Source organism: Grammomys surdaster, unplaced genomic scaffold, assembly GCF_004785775.1.
Source record: "Grammomys surdaster isolate TR1022 unplaced genomic scaffold, NIH_TR_1.0 125372, whole genome shotgun sequence".
Taxonomy (NCBI): Eukaryota; Metazoa; Chordata; class Mammalia; order Rodentia; family Muridae; genus Grammomys; species Grammomys surdaster.
Window position 1 is genome coordinate 327,962 of NW_021620244.1, and position 25,683 is coordinate 353,644.

Below are 25,683 nucleotides of genomic sequence, written 5' to 3' on the forward strand. Positions count from 1 at the left end.
CTCTCTCTCTCTCTCTCTCTCTCTCTCTCTCTCTCTCTCTCTCTCACACACACACACACACACACACACACTAAATGTTAAAATGTAATAAAAAGAAATATTCAGGCTGGAGAGATAGCTTAGCAGTTAAGAGCACTGGCTGCCCTTCCAGAGGTCCTAACTTCAATTCCCAGCAACCACATGGTGTCTTACAACCATCTGTAATAGGATCCAATGCCCTCTTGTGTTGTGTCTGAAGACAGCAACAGTGTACCCAAAATAAATAAATAAATAAATATTTAAAAGAGAAACAAAAATACTCTGAAGTACATTTTTATAGACATTGGTAGAAAGTTGACAAGAAAACAATACAGCCTCCTTATATACTGAATGTTCTAGAACTGCAGATAATGAGCAGGAGGATAGTCTCAATTTACAAAAATGACTGCTCAATCTTGATAATGAAAACAAAAAATAAGAGCCACTTTGTGCCTTTTATATATCCAGTCTTTTGGGCCATATAGTCACTAACAATGGGAAGTGAGACAATTTCTTGTAAGTAAAAGTGGTGAGGTCTGCAGAAAATATCCACCATAGCAGAAGACAAGGTGTAATGCTTCCCTTAAAGTTTTGTGTGAACAAATAGCAGTGAACCACTTATATGACTATAAAACTCTTCTCTAAAAGTATCATTCTCAAGGGTTAGTAAATTCAGTCCTCTAAAAATTGGTAAAAAGACAGAAATGCAAACCCAGTGCCCTTTGGAGAACAAAAGTATCACAGGACACCTTTAGTTAAGTAGGTCAGCACTGGTAGCTCACAATGGTTTGTCATCAGTCAAAGCTGAAATTCACAAGAACAACACACACACACACACACCTCCAAACAGGGAGAGTTATACTCTTACAGTGTTTCTACTGAACTGATATAGATAAAAATAGTTCTCTTGCTTTTGTCTCCAATCGTGAATGACCTATTAATCTAACACTATCACTCCTCTCCTTCCATGGTACACTCACATGAAAACATGTGTCCCCTCCAGCCACTGCATTCAGCTTCTTTAAATATTTTCCATGCTCACTAACAAAACAAAAGTTCCCAAGTCTAATAGGAAGACATCTAAAACTGATCTCTGTTTCTAAACTGAAATTGTCTAAAAAGGTTCCATTCTGAGGATTACTATGGAGGTTTTATTTCACGATTTCCCACTAACAATCTTCAATCAAATCATAGTTAAAGGTAAGCTTTTCAAGACTGGGAAGGTAGCTCCGTAGGTAAATGTAGGGGTGGTTCTGATGCTAAGGTCCTGTTCCCCAATTGGTTCTTCATCTATCAGTAAAGATGCTGTAGGCGGAGGGACTAGTCAGGACTACCAGGTCCCCACAGGCAAGCTAGCAGACAAAAGGAGAGAAGAGAGAAGGAGTGTTCACCATGCTTGGGGGGAGGGGGGAGGGAAGCAAAAAAGCCATGTGAGATCTCTGGTGGAGCAGCCATGAGATGAGACACTGTTCTAGGCAGGAGGCCGGGGTTTCAGCTGGGATTACAGACAACTGATCAACTGAAGCTAGTTGAGAAGTGATGACCTAAGAGTATTGATTGGTAAGGGCACACTAGCCATAGTACATTAATAGTGCCCAGCAACTGAGTCACGAGGCAGGTTGAAATTGGGCAAGGTGTGTCTATGTTTTTCAGATCCAATATTCTCTGGTTGGGCCATTTCCAGAGCTCAGACAGGGTAGCAAAAGCTACACATAACAGGTAAGAACACTTGCTGTGCAAGCATGAAGACCTGAGTTCAAGTCCTCAGAACTCATGAAAAGCTTGATTCACAGTGTGTGTGTGTCTGTAATTACAGACTTCCTACAGGGAGATAAGAGGCAGAGACAGAAGAATCCCTGGAAATGTCTGGGTCAACTAACCTTGTATACCTTGTGTACATAATATAGAAATAACAGAGACCCTGAATAAAAGCTGAAGGCAAGTGACCTCTGACCTCCACTCCTATTACAAACATCATTGCTCACACACAGCATAATACAAAGACGTACCAAAAACTCCCTTAATTTGCCAAGTGTCAAGTAAGTACATCTTACTACATTATTATTTAATATTGAAAAACAGAATTCACAATTTTAAAAGCATCACAAAGAAAATGGTAATAAGTATTGCAGAAATTACCTCCTCAGATCCTTTCTTTTCTCCTGGTTTAGAAGATGATCCAATATTCTTTTCATTAACATGCTAAAATTATAAAAGAAAATAGATAATATTTAATAGAGGAAAGTGATTTAAGACAATCTTTAATTCAAAAGGGTAAATGCATAGAAAAAACAGCAACAACAAAAACCAAAACAAACAAACAAAAAGAAACAAGCACCCTTTTAATGTTTCTCTAGAGAATACTGGGAAGTCTTGATTAATCAAATGATCTCAAAATCAAAGGATCAGACATATATTAATTTTGGAGCCAGGGAATCAGTCTATAATTAACCAGATGCAAAGCTGACAGTAATGCCATTTTGTCATCTCATCCCCTATACAGTACCTCTGAAGCCCAAATTACTGGTCTGGGAGACATCTGCTTATCACTGAGATGAGATCTTTTAAGGACCATGCTGTGTTAGACATTCTTAAACATCAGTTCATCATGGGCACAGGCAGGTTATATGTGATAAGGATAGAGATCTACAACATTATATAGACCAGTCATCAGTTCCAACAGCTCTGAATTCTCTTAGAGTTCTTCCATTTAATATTGATCAACACAGAATGATAAAATGTGAAGGAAAATCCATGCATCCAACTGGTCCTATTGATGTTTTTACATTTTAATTATGTTATGAATAAAATCATCATTATTTTTTTAGACAATAAGGATAGATTGTCTAGACAATCAGGACAAATATAAGAAATATCTAAGAATATGAGGAACATAGATCTTCAAGAAGTTCATATGCTCATTTGCCTTAACAATAAGGTAATCTATTCAGTTTCTTCTATTGATCATCTTCTTGAGAAAAATAATATTTGTATGCTCTTTGGAAAAAGAAACAAGGGATTATTAATTTCTTACCTACTGTGAGATGTGGTAGACACTGGGAAAATTAAGACAAGGGAGACAAATGTAAAACAAATGACAATTCTCTGTTGGTTTCAGTCCTCATCATCCTTATTGAAACCAAATTATTGGGGCTAAAGATAGCTCCAGGGTTAAGAACACTGGCTGCTCTTCCAGAGAACCTTGGTCTGGTTACCAGTATCCACATGGTAGCTCACAATCATCTCTAACCCCACTTTAAGGGGAAATCCCTCTTCTGTCTTCCTTGAGCATCAGCCTCATACTTGGTGCATAGATATGCAGAGAAAACACTTATACACATAAAATAATAAAATAAAAAATCAGCCCAATTAGAAAGTAATATATTATCTAGGGCAAAAATCATAACACAGATGTGTAGACAAAAGTTATGTAAAATAAGAAGAGTAATAGTAGTGACAATAGTAGTAATTTTGTATCATCTACAAGGTATTTTATGCCTTCTTATTTGGTACTGAAAGAAATGAGCTATGTAATTTTCTGAATGAGAAAATAAAGCATAAAAGCAATCTGGTGTTGTTTAGGGCACATATACACTAGTAAATGTAAATAAATGTTCACAAAGCAAGGTTTTTACTTCAAGACTGTTTCCCACTTTAGAATGCTAGCAACATTAGGTGATATTACCCTTACTCATATCAGTAGATATGTTAGAGGAAAAAGAAAATGACCAAGATGTAAGAACTCATGGAAGGAATACTTCCTTAACTTCATTTTGTGTGCATAACTTTTAGTGAAATGCTTTAATGAATGTAAACGTCCTCCCCTACAGAAGTACTCACAGGGATAAGTGAAGGGAATTCACTGAAATGAGCCATATTCAAACAGTTTGATGAAAAATATTTCCTGTAGAGATTATTAATCTGACAGCAATTAATGCTGATTGAGTAACTGATGAATCTTAAAAAAATAAAAAAATAAAACAAAGCAAATGACTAACCCCACTTAAAAGCCCATGTATGGTTAAAAGCTCATATAAGCCCAAGTGTGATGATGTGGGCTTACTGGGGAGGCTAAGTTGGAGGATCACTTGATCCCATGAACATGAACCAGCCTGGGCGACATTTGCAGACTGTGTCTCAATGAACAAACAGATATGTAATTAAATATGTAAGTCCACAAGCCTCACTTACACATTAGCACTATATACCAAGCTATAATTGATTAACATGAAGACTAAGGGCTAGAGAATAGTTTCCTCAAATGGCAAATGAAGCCATTAGCATGAGGTTATCTCTGTAGGACATTCTTGCATAAAGTACTGAAACAGAAGCTGTATACTATGTTTAGAATTGACTTTATAAAAAAAGAAAAAATGCAATATCTCAGATTATTACAAAAAGCCAGCTAGATGATTGGCTACAAAATTAGAGGGCCCCTGGTAAATCATAACCCAAATAAGACAAAGGCCTAGGTGTAGTCAACCCAGTGAATTCTTTATCTATGCCTGTGAGTGCATACCCTCCTGTTGCTGAAGCCCAGCTCTTTCAACTTTTCCTAGACCTTAGTGGTGATCTGTTCTTGGATTGTATCATGGATCAGAAAAAACTCACTTAAATTGATTTTGTCTGGATGCTTTTCTTTTCCCACTTCTACAGAGACATTCAGTTTGAAGAATGTATTTGAAAGGGTCAAAACAACAATGCAGATTTGTCCATTCTGTCTCCTTACATGCTCAGAAGCTTCAGAACAAGGACAGCACGTTCATGTGCTCTCTGTAACCTCATATCTTTTTCAGAATCAGAAGGAACAGTACCCGGTGTTCCTGCTGTGGCTCCCAGTGTTGCTGTGAGCACACTGTTCATTTTTGCTCTTTCCAGTACAAGTCTCCCTCTCCACAAGCCCTCACTCTGCTTCTGGCTTATGGGGTAAATGTGAACCTAGTCATTAGCTGCCCACAAGCACAATGATAGCAACTTCCCCACTGAAGTACTGCAACAAGTATGATTTAAACATATTTTAAAAATTGTTTCCTTGTGGTACTTTAAATGATTTCAACTAAATTCCCAGGCATTTAGTTTATTCTGTGGAGACACACAAAATATCCCAAGTTTTGGAGATTCCAAACAATATTTTCAGAGAGTTAGTTATACTTAATACTTTTGAAAATGCTGAGTTACAATTTCAATTTTATAATGCATTGTAGGCACTGGTACATTTTGAATATCAAAACAATTACATTTTTAAATGAATAGAAAGATTTTCATTAACAATAATTGACAAAAATAAAAATCATTTATGATCAAGCTCCAGCATTTTTACAGTATCCTGAGTAAAATGTTTCCAGTCTATTTTTTTAATCTAGCATTTTATTACAGTTTTTCAAATATACAAGAAAGTTGTAAGAATAACATCCTTAATTCCTGTATGAACATCACTTAGATCCAGTAACGATTAATGCTTTCATTCTACATCTTAGCTAGGATTACTGTTGCTATGATGAAACACTGTGACCAAAACAATTTGGGAAGGAAAGGGATTATTCAGCTTACACTTCCATATTACCGTTCATCATCAAAGAAATTCAACATAGGAACCTAAACAGGGCAGGAACATGGAGTCAAAAGCTGAGACAGAGGTCATGGGGGGATGCTATGTACTGGCCTCCTTCTCATGGCTTGCTCACTCTGCTTTCCAGGACCACGAACCTAGCAATGACACCACTTGCAATTAAAATGCCTTACAGACTTCGCTGTAGCTGGATCTTATGGAAGCATTTCCTTAATTGAGGGGCCCTCCTCTTAAATGACTTTACCTTTTGTCAAACTGACACAAAACCATCCACTACACTGAATTTTGCTATGTATGAACACATGGCCACAGGTTTGTGTATTCCTGTACTTAAAAGTAAACTACAGAAACACATGAATCCCTTAAAGAAATATAGGGAAAAAAATCAAACAGGTGAAGGATTTGAACAAAACTGTCCAGGATCTAAAAATGGAGATAGAAACGATAAAGAAATCACAAAGGGAGGCAACCCTGGAGAAAAATAAAACCTAGGAAATAAAAACTAGGATCAGGAGTTACAGATGCAAGCATCACCAACAGAATACAAGAGATAGAAGAGAGAATCTTAGTCATAGAAGATACGATACAAGATATTGACACAACAGTCAAAGAAAATACAAAGTGCAAAATGCACCTTAACCCAAAACATCCAGGAAATTCAAGACACAATTCAAGACTAAACCTAAAAATAATAGGAACAAAAGAGAATGAAGAGTCCCAATTCAGAGGGCCAGAAAACATCTTCAACAAAATCATAGAAGAAAACTTCCATAACCTAAAGATATGGCTATAAGCATAGAAAAGGTCTACAGAACACCACATAGATTGAACCAGAAAAGAAACTCCTCCCATTACATAATAAAAAAACACAATACACATAACAGACAAAGAATATTAAAAGCAGTGAGGGAAAAATGCCAAGTAACACATAAAGGCAGACTTATCAGAATTACAACAAGGACATATGCTCAACTATGTTCATAGCAGCCTTATTTATAATAGCCAGGAGCTGGAAAGAACACAGATGTCCTTCAACTGAGGAATGGATTCAAAAAATGTGGTATATTTACACAATGGAGTATTACTCAGCTATTAAAAACAATGAATTCGAGAGGTAAATGGATGAAACTAGAAACTATCATCCTGAGTGAGGTAAGCCAATCACAAAAGAACACACATGGTATTCACTCACTGATTATTGGATATTAGCCCAGAACCTTGAAATGCCCAAGATGCAACTCACAGGCCACATGAAGCTCATAAAGAAGGAAGACCAAGTGGGGATGATTCGGTCCTTCTTAGAAGGAGCAACAAATTACTCAAGGGAGCAAATATGGAGACAAAGTGAGGGACAGAAACTGAAGGAGGGGCCATCTCAAGACCACTCCACCTGAGTATCTATCCCATGTGCAGTCACCAAACGTAGATGCTGATGTGGAAGTCAGGAAGTGCATGCTGATAAGAGCCTGATATGGATATCTCCTCAGAGGTCTTTAAGAGTCTGACATATTCAGAGGCAGATGCTCACAACTAGCCATTGAACTGATCATGGGGTTCTCAATGGAGGAGTTAGAGTGAAGACTGAAGGAGCTGAAAGGGTTTGTGGCCCCATGAGGAGAGCAACAATACCAACCAACCACAGCTCCCAGGGTCTAAACCACCAGCCTGGGAGCACTTAGGGAGGGATCCTGGGCTTTAGCTGAATATGTAAGAGTGGAGGTCCCTGCTAGGCATAGGTGGAAGAAGAGAACCTTGACCTCATGAAGGCTGGACGCCCCAGGGGGTGGGAATTTTGAGGGTGGTGAGGTGGGAGTGGGGGGCGAGTAGATAGAGGTTACATCCACAGAGAAGAAGGAGGAGGGGTGAGGGGATAGGGGGTTCCTGGGTGGGTGGGGGATGGAGTAAGGGGACAACATATGAAATGTAAATAAAACATCCAATAAAAAAATTAAAAAAAAAAGAATTACAACAGACTTCTTAACACAGGCTTTAAAAGCCAGAAGATCTTGGACAGATATCATGTAGACTCTAAGAGAACACAAATGCCAGTCCAGGCTACTATAACCAGTAAAACTCTCAATCACCATAGATTGAAAAACCAAGATATTCTACTACAAAACCAAATTTAAACAATATATTTCCACTACTCCAGCCCTACAGAAGATAATAGAAAAAAAACCCACCAACACAAGGAGGGAAACTACACCCAAGGAAAGACAAGAAATTAGTCATCTCACAACAAACCCAAAAGAAGAGAACTACACAAACATAATACTACCTCTAATAACAAAATAACAGGAACCACAATCATTGATACTTAAAATCCCTTAACATCAATGGACCCAATTCCCCAATGAAAAGACATAAGCTAAGAGACTGGACACCTCAATAGGACCCAGCATTTTGTTGCGTACTGGAAAAACATATCAGTGAAAAAGACAGACACTACAAAAGACTAAAAGGTTGGAAAAAATTTCCCACGTAAATGATACCAAGAGATGGAAAGAGCAATTCTCAACTTCATCTGGAATACCAAAAAATTCATGATAGCAAAAACGATTCTAAACAATAAAAGAACTTATGGGGAAATCACCATTCCTGACCTCAAGCGGTAATACAGAGCAATAATGATAAAAACTGCATGCTATTGGTACAGAGATAAGACAGGTAGATCAGTAGAATAGAGTAGAAAACCCATAAATAAACCTACACACCTATGATCATTTGACTTTTGACAAAGAAGACAAAACCATCCTATGGAAAACAGAAAGCATTTTCAACAAATGATGCTGGTTCAACTGGAGGTCAGCATGTAGAAGAATGTAAGTTGATTCATTTTTATCTCCTTGTACAAAGCTCAAGTTCAAGTAGATCAAGGACCTCCACATAAAAACAGACATGCTGAATCTAATAAAAGAGAAAGTGGGAAAGAGCCTTGAACACATCCACACAGGGGAAATATTCTTGAACAGAACACCATTGGCTCAGATTCTAAGATCAACACTCTACAAATGGGACCTCATTAAATTGAAAAATCTTCTGTAAGGAAATGGACACTGTAAATAGGACAAAAAGGCAACCAAAAGACTGGGAAAAGATCTTTACCAGCCCTACATCCAATACAGGGCTAATATCCAAAATATACAAAGAACTCAAAAAGTTAGACTACAGAAAACCAGATAACCCAATTTAAAAATGGGGGACAGGGCTAAACAAAGAATTCTCAACTGAAGAGTCTCAAATGGAGTGAATAACCTAAAGATATGTTCAACATCCTTAGTCATCAAGGAAATGCAAATCAAAACGACCTTAAGATTCCATCTTGCACAAATCAGAATGCCTAAGATCAAAAACTCAGGAAACAGCAGAAGCTGGTGAGGATGTGGAGAAAGAGGAACACTCCTCCATTGCTGGTAGGATTGCAAGCTGGTTCAACCACTCAACCTGGTGGTTCCTCAGAAAATTGGAAATAGTTCTACCACTGAAGACCACTACTAGGCATATATCCAAAAGATGCTCCAACATTCAACAAGGACACATGCTCCATTATGTTCAGAGCAGCCTCATTTATAATAGCTAGAAACTGGAAACAACCCAGATATCTCTCAAGGGAAAAATGGATACAGAAAATGTGGTACATTTGCACAATGGAATACTACTCAGCTATTAAAAATGAGAACTTTATGAATTTTGCAGCCAAAGAATGGAACTAAAAAGTATTATCCTCAGTATGGTAATCTAGATCCAAAATCACATACATGGTATGTACTCACTGATAAATGGATAACAGCCAAAAAGCTCAGAATATCCATGATATAACTCATAGACTATATGAAGCTTAACAAGAAGGAAGACCAAAGTGTGAATGTTTCAATCCCACTTAGAAGGGGGAACAAAATAATCATGGGAAGCAGAGACCTGGGTGAGAGAGGGTAGGGGAGAGGGAGGAAAAAAAAGGGTCAGGATCAGGTATGGAAAGAGACAGGACAGAAGTCCAGAAGGTCAGGAGAATGCATTGAAATATGTAACAGTGAGGAGGGGAGTATGGAGGGGTAATCACTAGAAAGTCCCAGATGCCAGGTTGTGAGAAACTCCCAGGACCCAATGGAGATGACATTAGGAACAGTGATAGAACCTGAAGAAACTCCCTCCCATAGATAGACATATTCCCCAATTGAAGTATGGGGCCACTCACCCATCTCAAAAATTTTAATCCACAATTATTCCTGTCTAAAGGAAAACACAGGAACAAAAATGGAGCCGAGATTAGAGGAAAAGCCAACCAGAGACTGTCCTACCTTGGGATCCATTCACCCACACCAAACCCTGACACTATTGCTGATGCCAAAAACTGCTCACAGACAGGAGCCCAGTATGGCTGTCATCTGAGAGGTTCAACCAGCACCTGACTAAGATAGATGCCGACCCTCACACCCAACCACTACAGTGAGCTCAGAGACCCCAATGGAAGAACTATGGGAATGACTGAAGGAGCTGAAGGGGATTGCAACCCAACAAGAAGAATAATATCTACTAACGGGACACCTCAGAGCTCCCAGGGACTAAACCACAAACCAAAGAGTTTACATAGGTGGGTCCATGGCTCCCACTACATATGTTACAGAAGATTGCCTTATCTGGCATCAGTAGGAGGGGAGGCACTTGATGGGGCTTGAGTCTCTATCGAAGGAGGATGCTAGAAGGGTGAGGTAGAAGTGGGTCAGTGGGTAGGGAGATAGAGCACCCTCTTAGAGGCAAAGGAGAGGGGAATGTGGTGAGGAGACCTGAAACGGGGACAACATTTGAAATATAAACAAATAAAATAATTAAGAAAAAAAAGAAAGTAAACTGCGAAACAATGAAATTTTACACTAAGCATTCCATTAAATGTAACACAGTTCCCTGTATAAACCCAATGTCATTATTATGTTAAGACATTATCAAGAACTACCTAATGACATTTAACTTCCTTCCAGTACACAGTCATTTAATAGATTAATTATTGCCCTCAGAGCTTCTTGGGCTTATTCTATATTTAGTCATCTATTAATAATGTCACATCAGTTAAATTTTCACTGAAATTCAAGTACCCTACATTGGGAATAACTGACTACAATCCAGTCTATTAAGTTGGTGAACCAAATACATAGGGATGATACACATCATATTTGAGGCAGTTCAGGAACCTGCAGTGAATCTTTCTAAAAGGTAAGAAAGAGAACTTGGTTTATCACTACTGCATATGACTGGTAGGGTGGCCAATAGAGAAGAGAACCATGGGGAGAGAAGCAGAGACAGATTCCAGGAGAGAATGGACAATACTATTAACGGATCATCTGTGAGGGAAAAGAACCTGTACCAGTGCTGAGTGCTCCCTATGTGCTGCCCTTTTCTCTCCATAATGACTCCAGGGACCACACACTGTGGCCTTATCTATGGATAAAGAAAGCTAATGCTCTGCTTTGTCATGCCACTTAATGATTACAATCCAGTCAAAGACTGGGTCATAGAGAAACATGTACAATCATGCTGGGATTTTGTGATTTGCATCAAGTCTTTAGGGTAATCTAACATGAAAGCAAAACATCTTCCTAGTCTAAAACCAATCCATTATAAAGATTTAACCAAAGCTTAATACATGCTGGTTCTGTTATAGACTAGTAGAGAAAAAGTCAAAGCCAGAAAGGAACAAGACATAATGCAAGAGTTAAAGCAGAGCAGACAGGAAACCACACAAGGCGTAGATAGATAGAGGTGGCCAATGTGATCAGCTATAGGAGTTTAATGTCAGGTGGGGTGGGAGTTGAGAGAATTCAGAAGAGCTTTTATATCTTATATCAAGAAGGAATAATTGCCGAGGCTGGCCTCGAACTCGTGATCCTCCTGCCTCTGCCTCCTTCAGCAAATCCTAAACTTGAAGCAATCCCACTAAGATCAGGGACTAGACAAGGCTGCCCACTCTCCCCCTACCTATTCAATATAGTACTGGAAGTCTTAGCCAGAGCAATTAGACAACAAAAAGAAGTCAAAGGGATACAAATAGGAAAGGAAGAAGTCAAAATATCGCTATTTGCAGATGATATGATAGTATACTTAAGTGACCCCCAAACTTCCACCAGAGAACTCCTAAACCTGATAAACAACTTCAGCAAAGTGGCTGGTTATAAAATCAACTCAAACAAATCAGTAGCCTTCCTCTACATGAAAGATAAACAGACTGAAAAAGAAATTAGGGAAATGACACCCTTCACAATAGTTGCAAATAATATAAAATACGTTGGTGTGAATCTAACCAAGCAAGTGAAAGACCTGTATGACAAGAACTTCAAGTCTCTGAAGAAAGAAATTGAAGAAGATCTCAGAAGATGGAAAGATCTCCCATGCTCATGGATTGGCAGGATTAATATAATAAAAATGGCCATCTTGCCAAAAGCAATCTACAGATTCAATGCAATCCCCATTAAAATCCCAACTCAATTCTTCACAGAGTTAGAAAAGGAAATTCTCAAATTCATATGGAATAACAAAAAACCTAGGATAGCGAAAACTATTCTCAACAATAAAAGAACTTCGGGAGGAATCACCATCCCTGACCTCAAGCTGTACTACAGAGCAATAGTGATAAAAACTACCTGGTATTGGTACAGAGACAGGCAGGAAGATCAATGGAATAGAATTGAAGACCCAGAAATGAACCCACACTCCTATGGTCACTTGATCTTTGACAAAGGAGCTAAAACTGTCCAGTGGAAAAAGGACAGCATTTTCAACAAATGGTGCTGGTTCAACTGGAGGACAACATGTAGAAGAATGAAAATTGATCCATTCTTATCCCCTTGTACAAAGCTCAAATCTAAGTGGATAAAGGACCTCCACATAAAACCAGATACACTGAAACTAATAGAAGAGAAGGTGGGGAAAAGCCTCGAATACTTGGGCACAGGGGAAAAGTTCCTGAACAGAACTCCAATGGCATATGCTCTAAGATCGAGAATTGACAAATGGGACTTCATAAAATTGCAAAGTTTCTGTAAGGCAAAGGACACTGTCAATAGGACAAAACGACAACCAACAAATTGGGAAAAGATCTTTACCAATCCTTCATCTGATAGAGGGCTAATATCCAATATATACAAAGAACTCAAGAAATTAGACTCCAGGCAACCAAATTACCCTATTAAAAAATGGGGTATAGAGCTTAACAAAGAATTTTCAACAGAAGAAACTCGAATGGCCGAGAAGCACCTAAAGAAATGCTCGGCATCCTTAGTCGTCAGGGAAATGCAAATCAAAACAACCCTGAGATTCCATCTCACACCAGTCAGAATGGCTAAGATTAAAAACTCAGGTGATAGTAGATGCTGGCGAGGGTGTGGAGAAAGAGGAACACTCCTCCATTGTTGGTGAGACTGCAAGATGGTGCAACCACTTTGGAAATCAGTGTGGCGGTTCCTCAGAAAATTGGACATAGCATTACCCGAGGATCCAGCTATACCACTCCTAGGCATATACCCAGAAGGTGCTCGAACATATAATAAGGACATATGCTCAACTATGTTCATAGCAGCCTTATTTATAATAGCCAGGAGCTGGAAAGAACCCAGATGTCCTTCAACTAAGGAATGGATTAAAAAAATGTGGTATATTTACACAATGGAGTATTACTCAGCTATTAAAAACAATGAATTTGAGAGGTTCCTAGGTAAATAGATGGAACTAGAAATTATCATACTGAGTGAGGTAAGCCAATCACAAAAGAACACACATGGTATTCACTCACTGATTATTGGATATTAGCCCAGAACCTTAAAATGCCCAAGATGCAACTCACAGGCCACATGAAGTCCATAAAGAAGGAAGACCAAGTGGGGGTGATTCGGTCCTTCTTAGAAGGAGCAACAAAATACTCAAGGGAGCAAATATGGAGACAAAGCGAGGGACAAAAACTGAAGGAGGGGCCGTCTGAAGACCTTTCCACCTGAGTATCCATCCCATGTGCAGTCACCAAAGGTAGATGCTGATGTGGAAGTCAGGAAGTGCATGCTGATAAGAGCCTGATATGGATGTCTCCTCAGAGGTCTTCAAGAGTCTGACATATTCAGAGGCAGATGCTCACAACTAGCCATTGAAGTGATTATGGGGTTCTCAATGGAGGAGTTAGAGTGAAGACTGAAGGAGCTGAAAGGATTTGTGGCCCCATGAGGAGAGCAACAATACCAACCAACCACAGCTCCCAGGGTCTAAACCACCAGCCTGGGAGCACTTATGGAGGGATCCAGGGCCTTAGCTGAATATATAAGAGTGGAGGGCCCTGCTGGGCACAGGTGGAAGATGAGATCCTTGACCTCATGAAGGCTGGACGCCCCAGGGGGTGGGAGTTTTGAGGGTGGGGAGGTGGGAGTGGGGGGGTAGATAGAGGTTACATCCACAAAGAAGAAGGAGGAGGTGTGAGGGGATTGGGGGTTCCTGGGTGGGTGGGGGATGGGGTAAGGGGACAACATATGAAATGTAAATAAAACATCCAATAAAAAAATTAAAAAAAAAAAAAAGAAGGAATAATTATCCAAATTCTTTCTACCCAGACACTGGCAGATATTTGGCAAGGACAACTATCTTGTGTCCTCATTCATTTGCTAGAAATTCATATGCTAGAAATAGTTTGTCAGAGAATAGCCATAAACCTATTAAGAAATCAGGAGTCAGGAGTCACAAGGCTCAGGACTTCTGCTGAACTTGAGCTTTGCAACATCTGGGGACCTTCCTAACTGTTATCTAGATATACACAGGTACACACACAGACAAGGGTGCATGCCACACAAAGTAGAATACAAGCAAACATCTACCTACAAAGAAAGCAGAAAACCAGCAATTCCAGTAGTATAAGAAGTACTTAAGGTTAGCGTGCTTCTGAAACTAAGGATTAAAAAAGAGATATAAAGTTTCTTTTAGGATGGAACATAAACAGTTTATAAGGATGACTTTATCAATCTGGGAATAAAGTTTAAATATCGAGTATATATTTTAATGAGTAAACTACATGGTTAATGAATTTGATGTCCAAACCAAGTTGCTTGATAAAAATGAAACTTGAAATGTTACTTGAAAACTGTTCTTCACCTTGGACATAAGTCACATAATCATATCCAGAGACATGACATCAAAATTGGAACAAGAACAAGGCTATCTTAGGAGCCCTGATCTCCCCAGCACATGCAGATCAGCCCTGTCAATACTATCACAAACTCACGAAATGCTTGTTTCAACGTCCTGAAGAAGACAAAAGAAGTACCCAATTAGGTTAGCGAGGTTGCAATCATGCTACAAGCACCCAGGGAGCTTTGGAAAACACTTGTGCCAGAGAGTAGGACATTAGATTGTGTCTGTACAGGTCAGGATATGAATATAGTTTTCTACAATTCCTTTGTTGTTTCTATTATGCATCCAGGATTGGGAACAATGGCTTTGAAGGAAGACTTGTGGACACCATAAAAGAAGTCACTGTTTCTCAAAACTCCAACTGAGCTGGTATCCTTGGGGAGTTTCCCAGGGGCAGGCAGGCTGTGTAGTTCTGGGTATCTCGTGGGGAAAGTGATTGCTCAAGGAGGAAGCTCTGTGCCCTATTTTCACACCAGCGTTTCCTGTCCAAGTCCAAGCCAAGAAATGTATCTTCCTATCTGAACAACAGCCTGTCTCTTCAGTAAAGGAAACAAATTATCAGTTGGTTGTCACTTGCTCATTGATGACTTCCTAAATGCACACATTGCCTTTCTAATCAATGGGAAATTTCATTCTCTCTTTTCTTGGATATGGGGTGAGACTGTGTAACAAAGCTTGCTTAAATGCTTTAATTTCTCTAACCTTTTAAAAATCCCCTGCTCTTTTTAGATCACTAAACTAGATAAAGAATAAAAGCTGAGAAAATAGGTAGAAAAATTAAGGGACCATGTGCATAATGATATTATCCGAAAGAAAAATAAATAAATAAATAAATAAATAAATAAGAATAACAAAACCTTAGAGATCTGTGCTTGTATGTGCTCTGCTTCATAAAATGAGATTATTCAGCAAACAATCGGAAGGATTAAGATGTAAAGATGCCTTTGCTTTAAACAGTTTTCCTGCCCATGTTCCCAGGCTGTGAACCAAACATGGTTTCCTTTCCTCACAACCTCTGTTGGTATTCCCAGAGATCTTCCCTGGCTGCTTCTTAAGAATGGATGATCTTAACCTGGGTTTGGCCAATAAGAGGCAACTACTGGCTGGGTGAGGACACACACACACACACACACACACACACACACACACACACTAATCTTCTCTCTGATCTTGGGGCCTTTCTAGGTATCCTAGAAATTCTTTTGGTAGGCCAAAAGAATTGTTATTTTGGCTTTTACAAGGTAACCCTGAAGCTCCTCCTGCCTAGGGCTCCTGCAGATGTCATAACTTCTAAGGTCTTGTTGCCTTATCCTTTTCTGCTGGTTTTTCAATCTTATCTGTTGTCTGGGTAACCTTCCTGTCTTACATTCCGCAGATGTAAATGCTCAGAATCACTTCCATCTCTTAGCTGACAGTGAAAAACTGACAGAATAGAAATCCAAAGGTGACATGATCTTGGGAAAATAATTCAATCTTTCAGTTTCTCCTTGTTTAATAGAGAGTAACAACTATCCCAATAGCTAGTGTACTTTCAGTATTAAAGTCTAAACAGGCCCAAGTCTGTTTTTCTCCCCTGACTAATAGCTTTTATTAAAAGTTATTGAAAAAGATACTACTGTAGAAAGAATGAGATTTTAGAATTTTCTAACCCTCGTTTGTTTCTCCACTGTCAGAGAGAATAAAGCCAACAACAATAAAGAACAGAAGTAAGCCACAGAGACAAAAGCTGGTTTTGAAGAATACAAAGTGGTTCCATAGCTCTTTTCCCTTTGATATCAGTCTCATGGAATGAATGAGAACTGAGTGTAGATATGAAAGTTTAATTTTCTAATCAAAAGTTTTGTTGCCCTCAAAGAGTTTGTTTAGTGTTCTATCACATCACTGTGATTGTCTCACTCCAGATTATACCAGAGAGGGGAAAACCACAAGTAGAATGAAAATCCATTCTTTTGAACAACCTACAACTTGGCTATATGTGTAACTTAACTGGCAATTCACAACCATTTAAATCCTTTGTGTGGAAGTAGGATCTGGAGATAGACTGACACAATATTGGTCATTAATGATGCCACTTGATTTGTGCGTGTTAATTATGCCTTTATCTTCTGCTCTTATGGAAAGTTTTACTACAAAAATGTTTTGAAAACTTTAAGTGACTGTTTTCTCAAGAGTGTTTACCCCCACAGAGTCACCCAAAGGTAAAATCATAGCTGTTCTAGTCAGAGTTAAAAACTCACAGAAAAGGCTACTACGGGTTATAGGGTTTATTAACCATGCAAAAAAAAAATCAGTCCACTAGAAGTCGTGGGAACAAAATAAATATTGTAAGAGAATCTGGACAGTGCTCAGTAGGTGCCAACCAAGCCTGACAGCTGAGTTTGACTCCTAGAACCCACATGGCAGGTAGGGGAGAACTGGTTTCTCTGTTTTCCACATGCACACCATGGCATTCTGATCCTGCCCCTCCCAAACAAACACACACACACACACACACACACACACACACACACACACAGCCTGAATTAACTGGTTTTGCATCTGAAGTGGTAACTTATAAAACCAAGATTCTTCACTGGATGGAATAGTTTTTTAAAATTTTTCTTAACTGATGAGACTCTTTTCCAATTTATAGTAGTCATAGTTTTTCTTAAAAAGTTTTCATAAAAGAAAAATGAAACAACTTGAAGAACAGAACTTTACTATCATGCTAATAAGATTTAGATCTTAAAAATATTCCAAGGTGGGGAAAAGCAAGTCTGACTGAGACTCATGCTGGTGCTGAAATAGCCTGCTTAGGACTAATTACCAGTTGTCTGTCCACCTGGGACTCTCAAATGATAACCCTCTGATTCCAACCCAGAGAGCCATATCGTTTTTTGAAAACCACTTGAATAATATAATTAACCTTCTGAGAAGTTTTAAAACTGAATAAAGAATAATAGCACTGTATGTTACTCAGTTTAAAAGGTTTTTATGCAATGGAAAATGTTCCATTCAGGGACTGCCAAACAAAAAATTGTGGCATTTGACCTCTTCATTCTTACTGCCTTAAATACTATAGCCTTTGTGCAGACCTTATAATTTTGCCTTTCACCCACTCAAATCCATTGCAACTAAATTGTCTGTTTTGTCATGGGAAGTCTGCAACACTTTGCCCAGCCTAGCTGCAATGGTGGAGCCTTCAAAATGATTGAGTACCTTGATTATGCTCTCACTGGGGCTATGAACCTAATTAAACTAAGGAACACCTTTAATTATCACAGGATAATAGAATCAACATATGACTCAGGTGGCTTAGTACGTGATTACTTATGCAAGCCAACTATAGTAAGTTCTGAAAATTATGATTCTCATCAGATATTCATTAAATGTAGCTTTTTAAGATTTTATGAAATCAGTTTTTACTACAATCAAAAATATTCAGATGCTGATGGTAGTCAATGTGAAAATGTACAATATTATGTTTCCTTGTTTGGCTTTCCAGGTAGCATGCTCTTAAAGGACATATCTTCACATTACTCTACTTTTATTCTGTATAAAGTTAGATCATTCAAACTATTTTTAGTATTTAAAGAATCCTACTAACGATATTCTAATTATAGTATTCATTATAAGTATTCTGCAAGGACAGAAATCCATTGGTATCTTTTGGAAATTGGCTTCAGAAACCTTTTGCAAAATCAAATCCTGCAGATGTTCAAATGGCTTGCATGTTTGCATCTCATCTATTCACTGTCTCCCTGTGTGCTGTATGATACACAATATTAAGGCATATTAACAGTTTTATAGTATACCATTTGGGGAATAATGACAAAAGTAATTGATACATGTTTAGTGGAGAGTCAATTTTTAAAAGTCATTTTTGATTGGTGGCTTAATATGTGATAAAAGGGTTCAACTGCAAGCCTTTATTCATAGGCACATAAACAAACAAAATTACTCATATATACATTGCACATATGAAAATATGTACACATATTTTATATATGCACAGAATATAGAGAACATATGCATGTATATGTATCTTTGTGTTAAAAATTGGCTGTGCAAACCATTGGAGAGAGATTTGTACAGACTTTGCATGCCTTGAAGAGTCAAATTATATAGTATATTTTTGAGAGAAAGTACTACATTTCATTCTCAAAATGATCTGTGATCACTTATAGATAAGCTGTAAAAAAACACAAACAAACAAACAAAACAAAAGAAGGTTAGGAACAAGCCCCTTAGAGCTTTCCTACCTGATGCTATTCCACTAGCCACAGTGGCAAGTGAAAGCTCTGAAATGTGGAACGTGTGAATTGGGAGGTACTGTGAGTATAACACATACATCACAGCCAGATTGTTGAGTAACTAACACAAAGAAGAGATGATTTGTCATTTTTAGTACATGATTGTATGCTTAAATGTCACCTAGGATAGAGCCAGTTAACAAAAAATGCTATTAACATTAACTTAATTTCTTAAAATATTTTTGTTAACACAACTGTTAAAATATCTTAAAGCCCTCTTGAGTCTCAAGTACACTTCTCTCGGAGAAAGGTCAAATCTTGATCACAGGCATGCTGAAAATTCTAGAAAGTTAGCATCAAGCAGAAGTCTTAAATAATAATTCCCAAACTGGCTTGTAATGGGTACTTTAGCAGAAACATCAAAGTGTCTAACATGGTGCAGTAGGTACTAAAAGCAAAGGTTTAAGCTATCTTCATCTAAGTAGCCTGGCACAATTTCCTTTAGGCAATGCCAAGCTTGGACAGAGAAATCTGATGTTATTTGAACACCTGCCATCCATGTTTGCAGATAATTTAATGGGTGTATTTTGATAAGAATTCTGAGACAATCATGACTCAGAGCAAACATCTGCCCTTAGCACATTAATAAAACTATATATATAGGAAGGACAACAATATCAACCAACCAGACCCCCAGAGCTCCCTGAGGGATTCGTGGCTCCAGTTGTATATGAAGCAGAGGATGGACTTGTCTGGCCTTATTAGGAGGGAGGTCCTTGGTCCTGTGGATGCTAGATGCCCCAGTGTAGGGGAATGTTAGGGCAGTGAGGCAGGACTGGGTGGGTGGGTGGAGGAGCACCTTCATAGAAGCAAGGGAAAAGAGGGATGGGATAGGGAGTTTTCCGAGGGGAAACGGAGAAGGAAGATAACATTTGAAATGTAAATAAATAAAATAACCAATAAAGTATATTAAAAATAAATAAAATTATACATTTAAATAGCACTGAAAAGTGTAAAGGAGAACATTCATAAAGAAACATCACTGAAAACGCATATGTGGCATGTCTACTGCTGAATCTAGTCCTTACTTGCTATTTTACAGATACAAAGATTATCGGGTTACTGTATTGTTACTTTTTCCATACCACCTACTGAGAGAAAGGTGAACCTAAGATTTTGAAATTCTCACCATAAATCAATTTATGACTCTCTGTCAACAAAGGATTTGTGAACTCTTGTTTGTTTTTGTTGTTTTTAAAAAATATAATGTTAAAACCATGCTTCCTGGTTTCAAAACATTACAAGTTCCAGCTTGACTGGGTATAACACATACTTGGTAGGACAGACGTTCAGTGCACTAACCAAATGGAACACGTTTGTCCTCTTGCAAAGTAATATAGAGTAGTGAAATATACTCATTTCTCTCTCTCGCCATCCAACCCCCCAAAAAACCAAAACTGATAGTTGTTCTCTGATGTTCTTTTCCGTTCTCCACCCTTCTCTTTCGAGTTTGAAACTTCTTCACCATTCTTTTCTTTGTAAGTTTTTATCTTTACTTAGCAGTTGAAAAACTAAACCTATGCTACAATGCCTCTTGTCTCCCTATTCAGGTATGTATTCCAAAGGGCAGAATTAAGGACTTTCCATTCAATTTGGGAACGCGAGCTAGCTGAGCTTGGTGCACCTTGCCGCCCAGATTGTACTGCCCAGTGCGCGTCCCATCCGCATACCACTGAAGGGAGAGCCTTCTGCTTCTGCCGGATCTTAACCAGGTCTGCAAGGAGGTCTCACCAGGTCCCTGCCCTTAACCCTCCAACTTCAGAACGTATATCTTCCACCTCCTAGAGGGGCAAGGTAAATACACTCCCTTCCCAATCCTACCCAGACTCTGTCCCTTTTATTTACCGTTTTGTACCACCAACTTGCGAATGCCATGGTGACAACCCTGACTAGCTCGAAGCCGCGCCGCTGGGAACCTGTCGAGGACGCAGAGTGAGCTGCTGGTGCCACCACGATGACTTTCTGCCTGGCTGGGACCTGGCTGACAAAGCACTGGACACAGTTGCCAGGTGGGAGGGCACAAGGGGAAAGAACGACAGGGCCCGCCCACAGCTACCGTGGTCCCGCCCCCGTCCGATTTGGCCCAAGGCTAATTAGGAAAGAGGTGTGTGTCAGTTCTTCTGCGGCCACTCCCTACTTGGAGGGGGGTGACTTCACACGGTGGGCAGAGCCCCTCTGCCCAGCCATAGGAGCCCACTCCGGAGGTCCTGAGTCAGGTTTAGTCTGCCTCCATGCCCATGCGCACTGACTCGGTCTCTCTATTCGGAGTTGCTCCAGAAGCCCCTCCACCCAACTCGTGCCAACACCCAATTCGGAGAGCCTCGGGCCACCTGCGTCCCCCGCAGGCACGGAGCTCCGAACCCTTTCCCACTCTGGAAGGTGCAAGGAAGGGCAACGCCCCAGGACTGCGGCGGGACACTCCTGGATTTGGGCCCTTTGCGGTTTGCCCTGCGGCTCAGTCTGGAGTTTACTCACCTCCTGGGTGTGGCGAGCTGCGGCGCCGCGCCGGGTCCTGGGAGAGGCGGTGGGCTTCGGGCCGGGCTGGGACATATTTTGGTGAAGCTGCTGCGGGCGCAGCCTCCGGAAAGCGCAGCAGAATTGTACCGGAGGCCCCAGCCGGAGCTCGGGGCGGGAGGAGCGGGACAGCGCAGTGAGGCAGCTTTTCCGACCCAGCCCAGAGTCGGCCCCCAGCTCCCCCTCGCCCGGTTGGGCCCTCCCCTTCCTGCCCGCCGCTCACTGCAGAGGGCCCAACTTGTCAGCAACCCAGAGCTGCAATTCAATTCTGTCCGATCAGGGTTTGTACACAAGGCCCTCCCCAGAACTTCAGGGTTCTCAGTGGATCACAAATAGGGGAAGCTGGAGGTTGCAGTTACCGAGTGGATTTGTCCAGACCAATCTAGAGATTGTGCCACCAGAGAGCGGGACTGGGGCGTGGCCTAGACCCCTTTTCCTAAGAATTTGAAGAATTAGACACTTTTCTGCAATCTGTCACTAATTCAGATCTAGCCTAACTCTGAACTATAGATAAGAAAAAGGATCTTGAAAACAAATTAGTCTCTCAATGTTTGCGTATATGTGTGTGTGTGTGTGTGTGTGTACGCGTGTGTTATGTCCTGTATTTGATTATTTATGTAGGCAATTCTGTAAGTTTACTAAAGGTTTAAGAGCAGGAGCCTGCCTGCTCTAATCCAAATCAGCAGAAAATCACAGATTTTAAAGTTATCTCCTTTTCTGGAGCCTATGTTTCTGAGGTTGGATTGCTTTTGCCTTGGCTTCATTTTAGGCAGTACTTCCTGGTTTGGGGCTGGAAGTTCATCGAAAGGGGCTGTCAGTCTGCAGCTATAGCTGGCTGGTGTTAGCCACAGAAAAGCCTGTGACACCACAATAGCATTGTCATTTGTGGTCTTTCGTCAACATGCTAGGGAGCTAGGTTTTAGACAATTGACAAGAGAGAAGCCACATTACAGAGCAAGATTTGCCATGCTATAAGGAGCTTGGCAGAATAAAATTATGGTTGTTCAGTGTCTCTTCAATTTTAGGGATATCTCTCAACTTCTCACAAATAAATTAACAATGTTCTTGGATTATATGCATTTCTTCTTGAAGTGCTCTATGTACAATGTCACCAGTATTCCAAAAGACAGGCTGCAGTTCAAGAATGCGTATATAAAATTGGAACATTTTTGGTGTACAAATTATCATTAGCAAAAAATTGTTGGTAGCATGCATCATTTATATTCAGATTGGGGGAAATCATTAGAGTGAAAAGAATGTCTTATCTTTTTCAACAAAATATTTAAATATTGAATTTAAACTAGCTAATTTTACATTTGTTGAGAGTCTTCTATGTAAAGCCCTATGAGGGTAAGAGTAGAGAGCAGGATATGCCAAGATTAAAACTGGGACTCCTCTGGTACCTGGGAACTTACAGGTTATTTGGATTCAGTTTGATTGTTTGCGTGGCAATGAGAAATACACAGTATGTAAATAAAGATAAATGTGCTTTAGGAATATGGTGTTTCATGGGTATTGTTGATTATAGACAAGAAAAGAGAAATGTCGAGGGTAGCCTACTAGTACAGTGTAGACAGGAAGAGAAGAGGTAGAGACATTGCAGGAGATAAACGGAACATTCTTATCTCCTTATGTGCTGAAGCTGAGGGTCTTTGTTACTACTTCCTGACTACAATTTGCCACAAGATATGCTAGGTATCAAAAGTCATAAAATATAACAATGCTATTTCTCAGGCTTTGCCTGACTCAGTCAATATTCATGTAAATTGAACATTGCTTCCCAGCACATTAATGGCCATTAGTAAAAGCTAATGTCAGAAGTTGAAGTATTTCACTTTATAATTGAGAGTTACTGAAATCATGAAATGAAGGTCTTCTTCACATGCAGGGATCTTAGAGAGTCCCTGCATAGATAGAGGCAGCATTTTCTACAGTAATGTCTGTGCACATTGCAACTATCTATCTTTTTTAAAAAGGCAGCAGCAGTTTCTTGCTACAAGGAGGTATCGAGACCTATGCTAAGGAATTTTATAATGCAATAAGATAAACAAAAAAGAAAACACAGTCATGCAGAGATCTCCCAAAGAGTGCTGTAGGATCCTAACAAGGGGCATCTTGCCTTACTGGAGGGACTAGTGGTGAACTCAAGAGAGAGACTGCTCTGATCTGTTCTCAATCATATGCTCAATGCCAGTGAGTCGAGATCCTCTCCAGGCTGTCTTTGTCTTTTACATCCTTTTCATCCTCTCTGATTCAGAAACTTACCACTTTTCGTTAGGAAATGGCTAAAATGAGAACAGGAAAGAAATAAAGGAGCTGAGATTGAACTTCAGGAGCATAAGGAAGCTAACAGAGCATTAGACTCCAGAAGCCAAGGCAAGAGGGAATTCTCAAAGATTATGTTACCCCAAGATATGGGTTACCTATACAAAAGATATTGTCCAAAGGTTACAACAGGCAAGGAAGAGTCCAGTGGAATATGACAGCTAAGAGTTTGTTTTTGTTCTGTTTTGTTTCATTTGTCTGTTTGTTTTTTAATTCAGAGAGCAGGTAAAATTAATAATTCAAGGTATTTTTGAGGCACACAGTGTCTTGGACATCCCTTTCCACTTTGGGAAGTGTTTATTTCTATACCATCTCACATCCCTGCCAGAAAACGTGGACCTTCTAGATGACATGCAGTGTATTCCAGTCTCCTGGAAGTTTCCTGATAAGTTTTCTTTTTACTTCCTTTTTAGCTGAGCTTGCTTTGCTCTATAGTTATTATTTCCTGAAAGAAAAGAAGTAAAAAAACAGGCAGGCTACTTGCAAAACAGGCACATCTCTCACAGTTTCTTCTCCTTTACTTCATGCAATAGGAATGTGCTTCAAGCTTATCAATATTAAATTCCCTCAAAGCGTGGTTTCACTGGTAATGTCTTTGCATAACAGAGAGGAAAATGTGTCTTCTTTGGAGAATTATGGGGAGGCCATAGGAGCCTTGTGGTATTTCTCAGGTCACCCACTCAAGGTGTGATCATGGATACAGATATAAGTGGAGGGAAGGGAATTTATACAGAAGAGCAAAGGAAGAAGAAAGAATAATGACAGAAAACAGTTTTTGATTGGCACTGTGGCCAAGCAAAAACTTGAGTCATAAAGTACCTACAGCTGAGTTCTTACGAGTTTATTGCTCGTGAGTTGTGTTCTGCTTTGCTCCAGATCAAAAACAAAACAAAAATTCCCACAAACTGCTTTCACGTGCTCCTTTTGTTATGGAAAAACTCCCTGCTTCTTGCTTCTGTGGACCAAAAAGGACAGTTTGAATCTTCTTTTCAGGAGTCCTCTTGGAATGGACACTTCAGGAAGGTGAGATAGAAAGGCAAAAGGAGAAGTTGAGTTTGGTCCATTAGATGTCTCAGATAACATTGCAGGATGTTATAATGGGATGCTCATTTAGAGCTGTCTCCAACTGAGTCTAGAGATCAGAAGCTGACCCTTGAATATACTTGGAACAACCAATCACTAACTATTATTATTGGTGAGGAGATAGTAACTCCCAAAATAGGCTAACAGATAAGGTCTGTCTCCTGGATGCATTCCTAGGAGCTAGAGCAATGTCTCTGTTATTGCTGGTGGATATCAGAATGGCTTGTCCCATCTATTACATGACTCACTTGCTACACAGCACCATAAAATTTAGTAAATCAAAATGGAGGAGGGAATACACATCACAGAAGCCTGTTATCAGACTGCTTCATCATGGAGTATTGGGAATAAAAATATTGCCGAGTCAATTAGATCTCCCCTTTCTCTAATGATGTTTGCATTTGGCTTGACAGGTGGGGGGAGGGTCACTGAATACTAATTTGATTTACAGAGTAGCCATGTGATTAATATTGCCATCTTGGGTTACAGTAACAACTTTGCAGCTGTGAATTGCTAAAACTGATAAGAACATAGAGAATACATAAAAATTATACTTCTAGGTTTGGCCAATGGTTGTAACACAAGACAAATTTACAAATACTTGCACGTTTGGCATCAGGAAGAGAAAACTAGTACTTTCTGCTTATTAAGAAGCCACGTGAGCCTTCTGTCTATGTGTTTGTCTTCCTTGGTAAGCTTTCCGAGGCTTGTAACTTTACATTCCCT

At 39.6% G+C, this 25,683-nt stretch overlaps 1 protein-coding gene across 1 annotated transcript in view; it reads right to left on the reverse strand.

Moving 5' to 3' along the window:
- The window catches only part of LOC114637713 (calpastatin-like), a 108,763-nt gene extending 87,063 nt beyond the window's left edge, over window positions 1-21,700 (reverse strand). The window contains exons 1-2 of the mRNA XM_028785985.1: window positions 21,511-21,700; window positions 2,158-2,220 (exon numbers count right to left, since the gene is read on the reverse strand). Coding sequence (XP_028641818.1) covers window positions 2,158-2,220; window positions 21,511-21,585 — 138 coding nt within the window. The 5' untranslated portion in view covers window positions 21,586-21,700. The remainder of the gene's footprint in view (window positions 1-2,157; window positions 2,221-21,510) is intronic.
- Window positions 21,701-25,683: the final 3,983 nt, after the last annotated feature.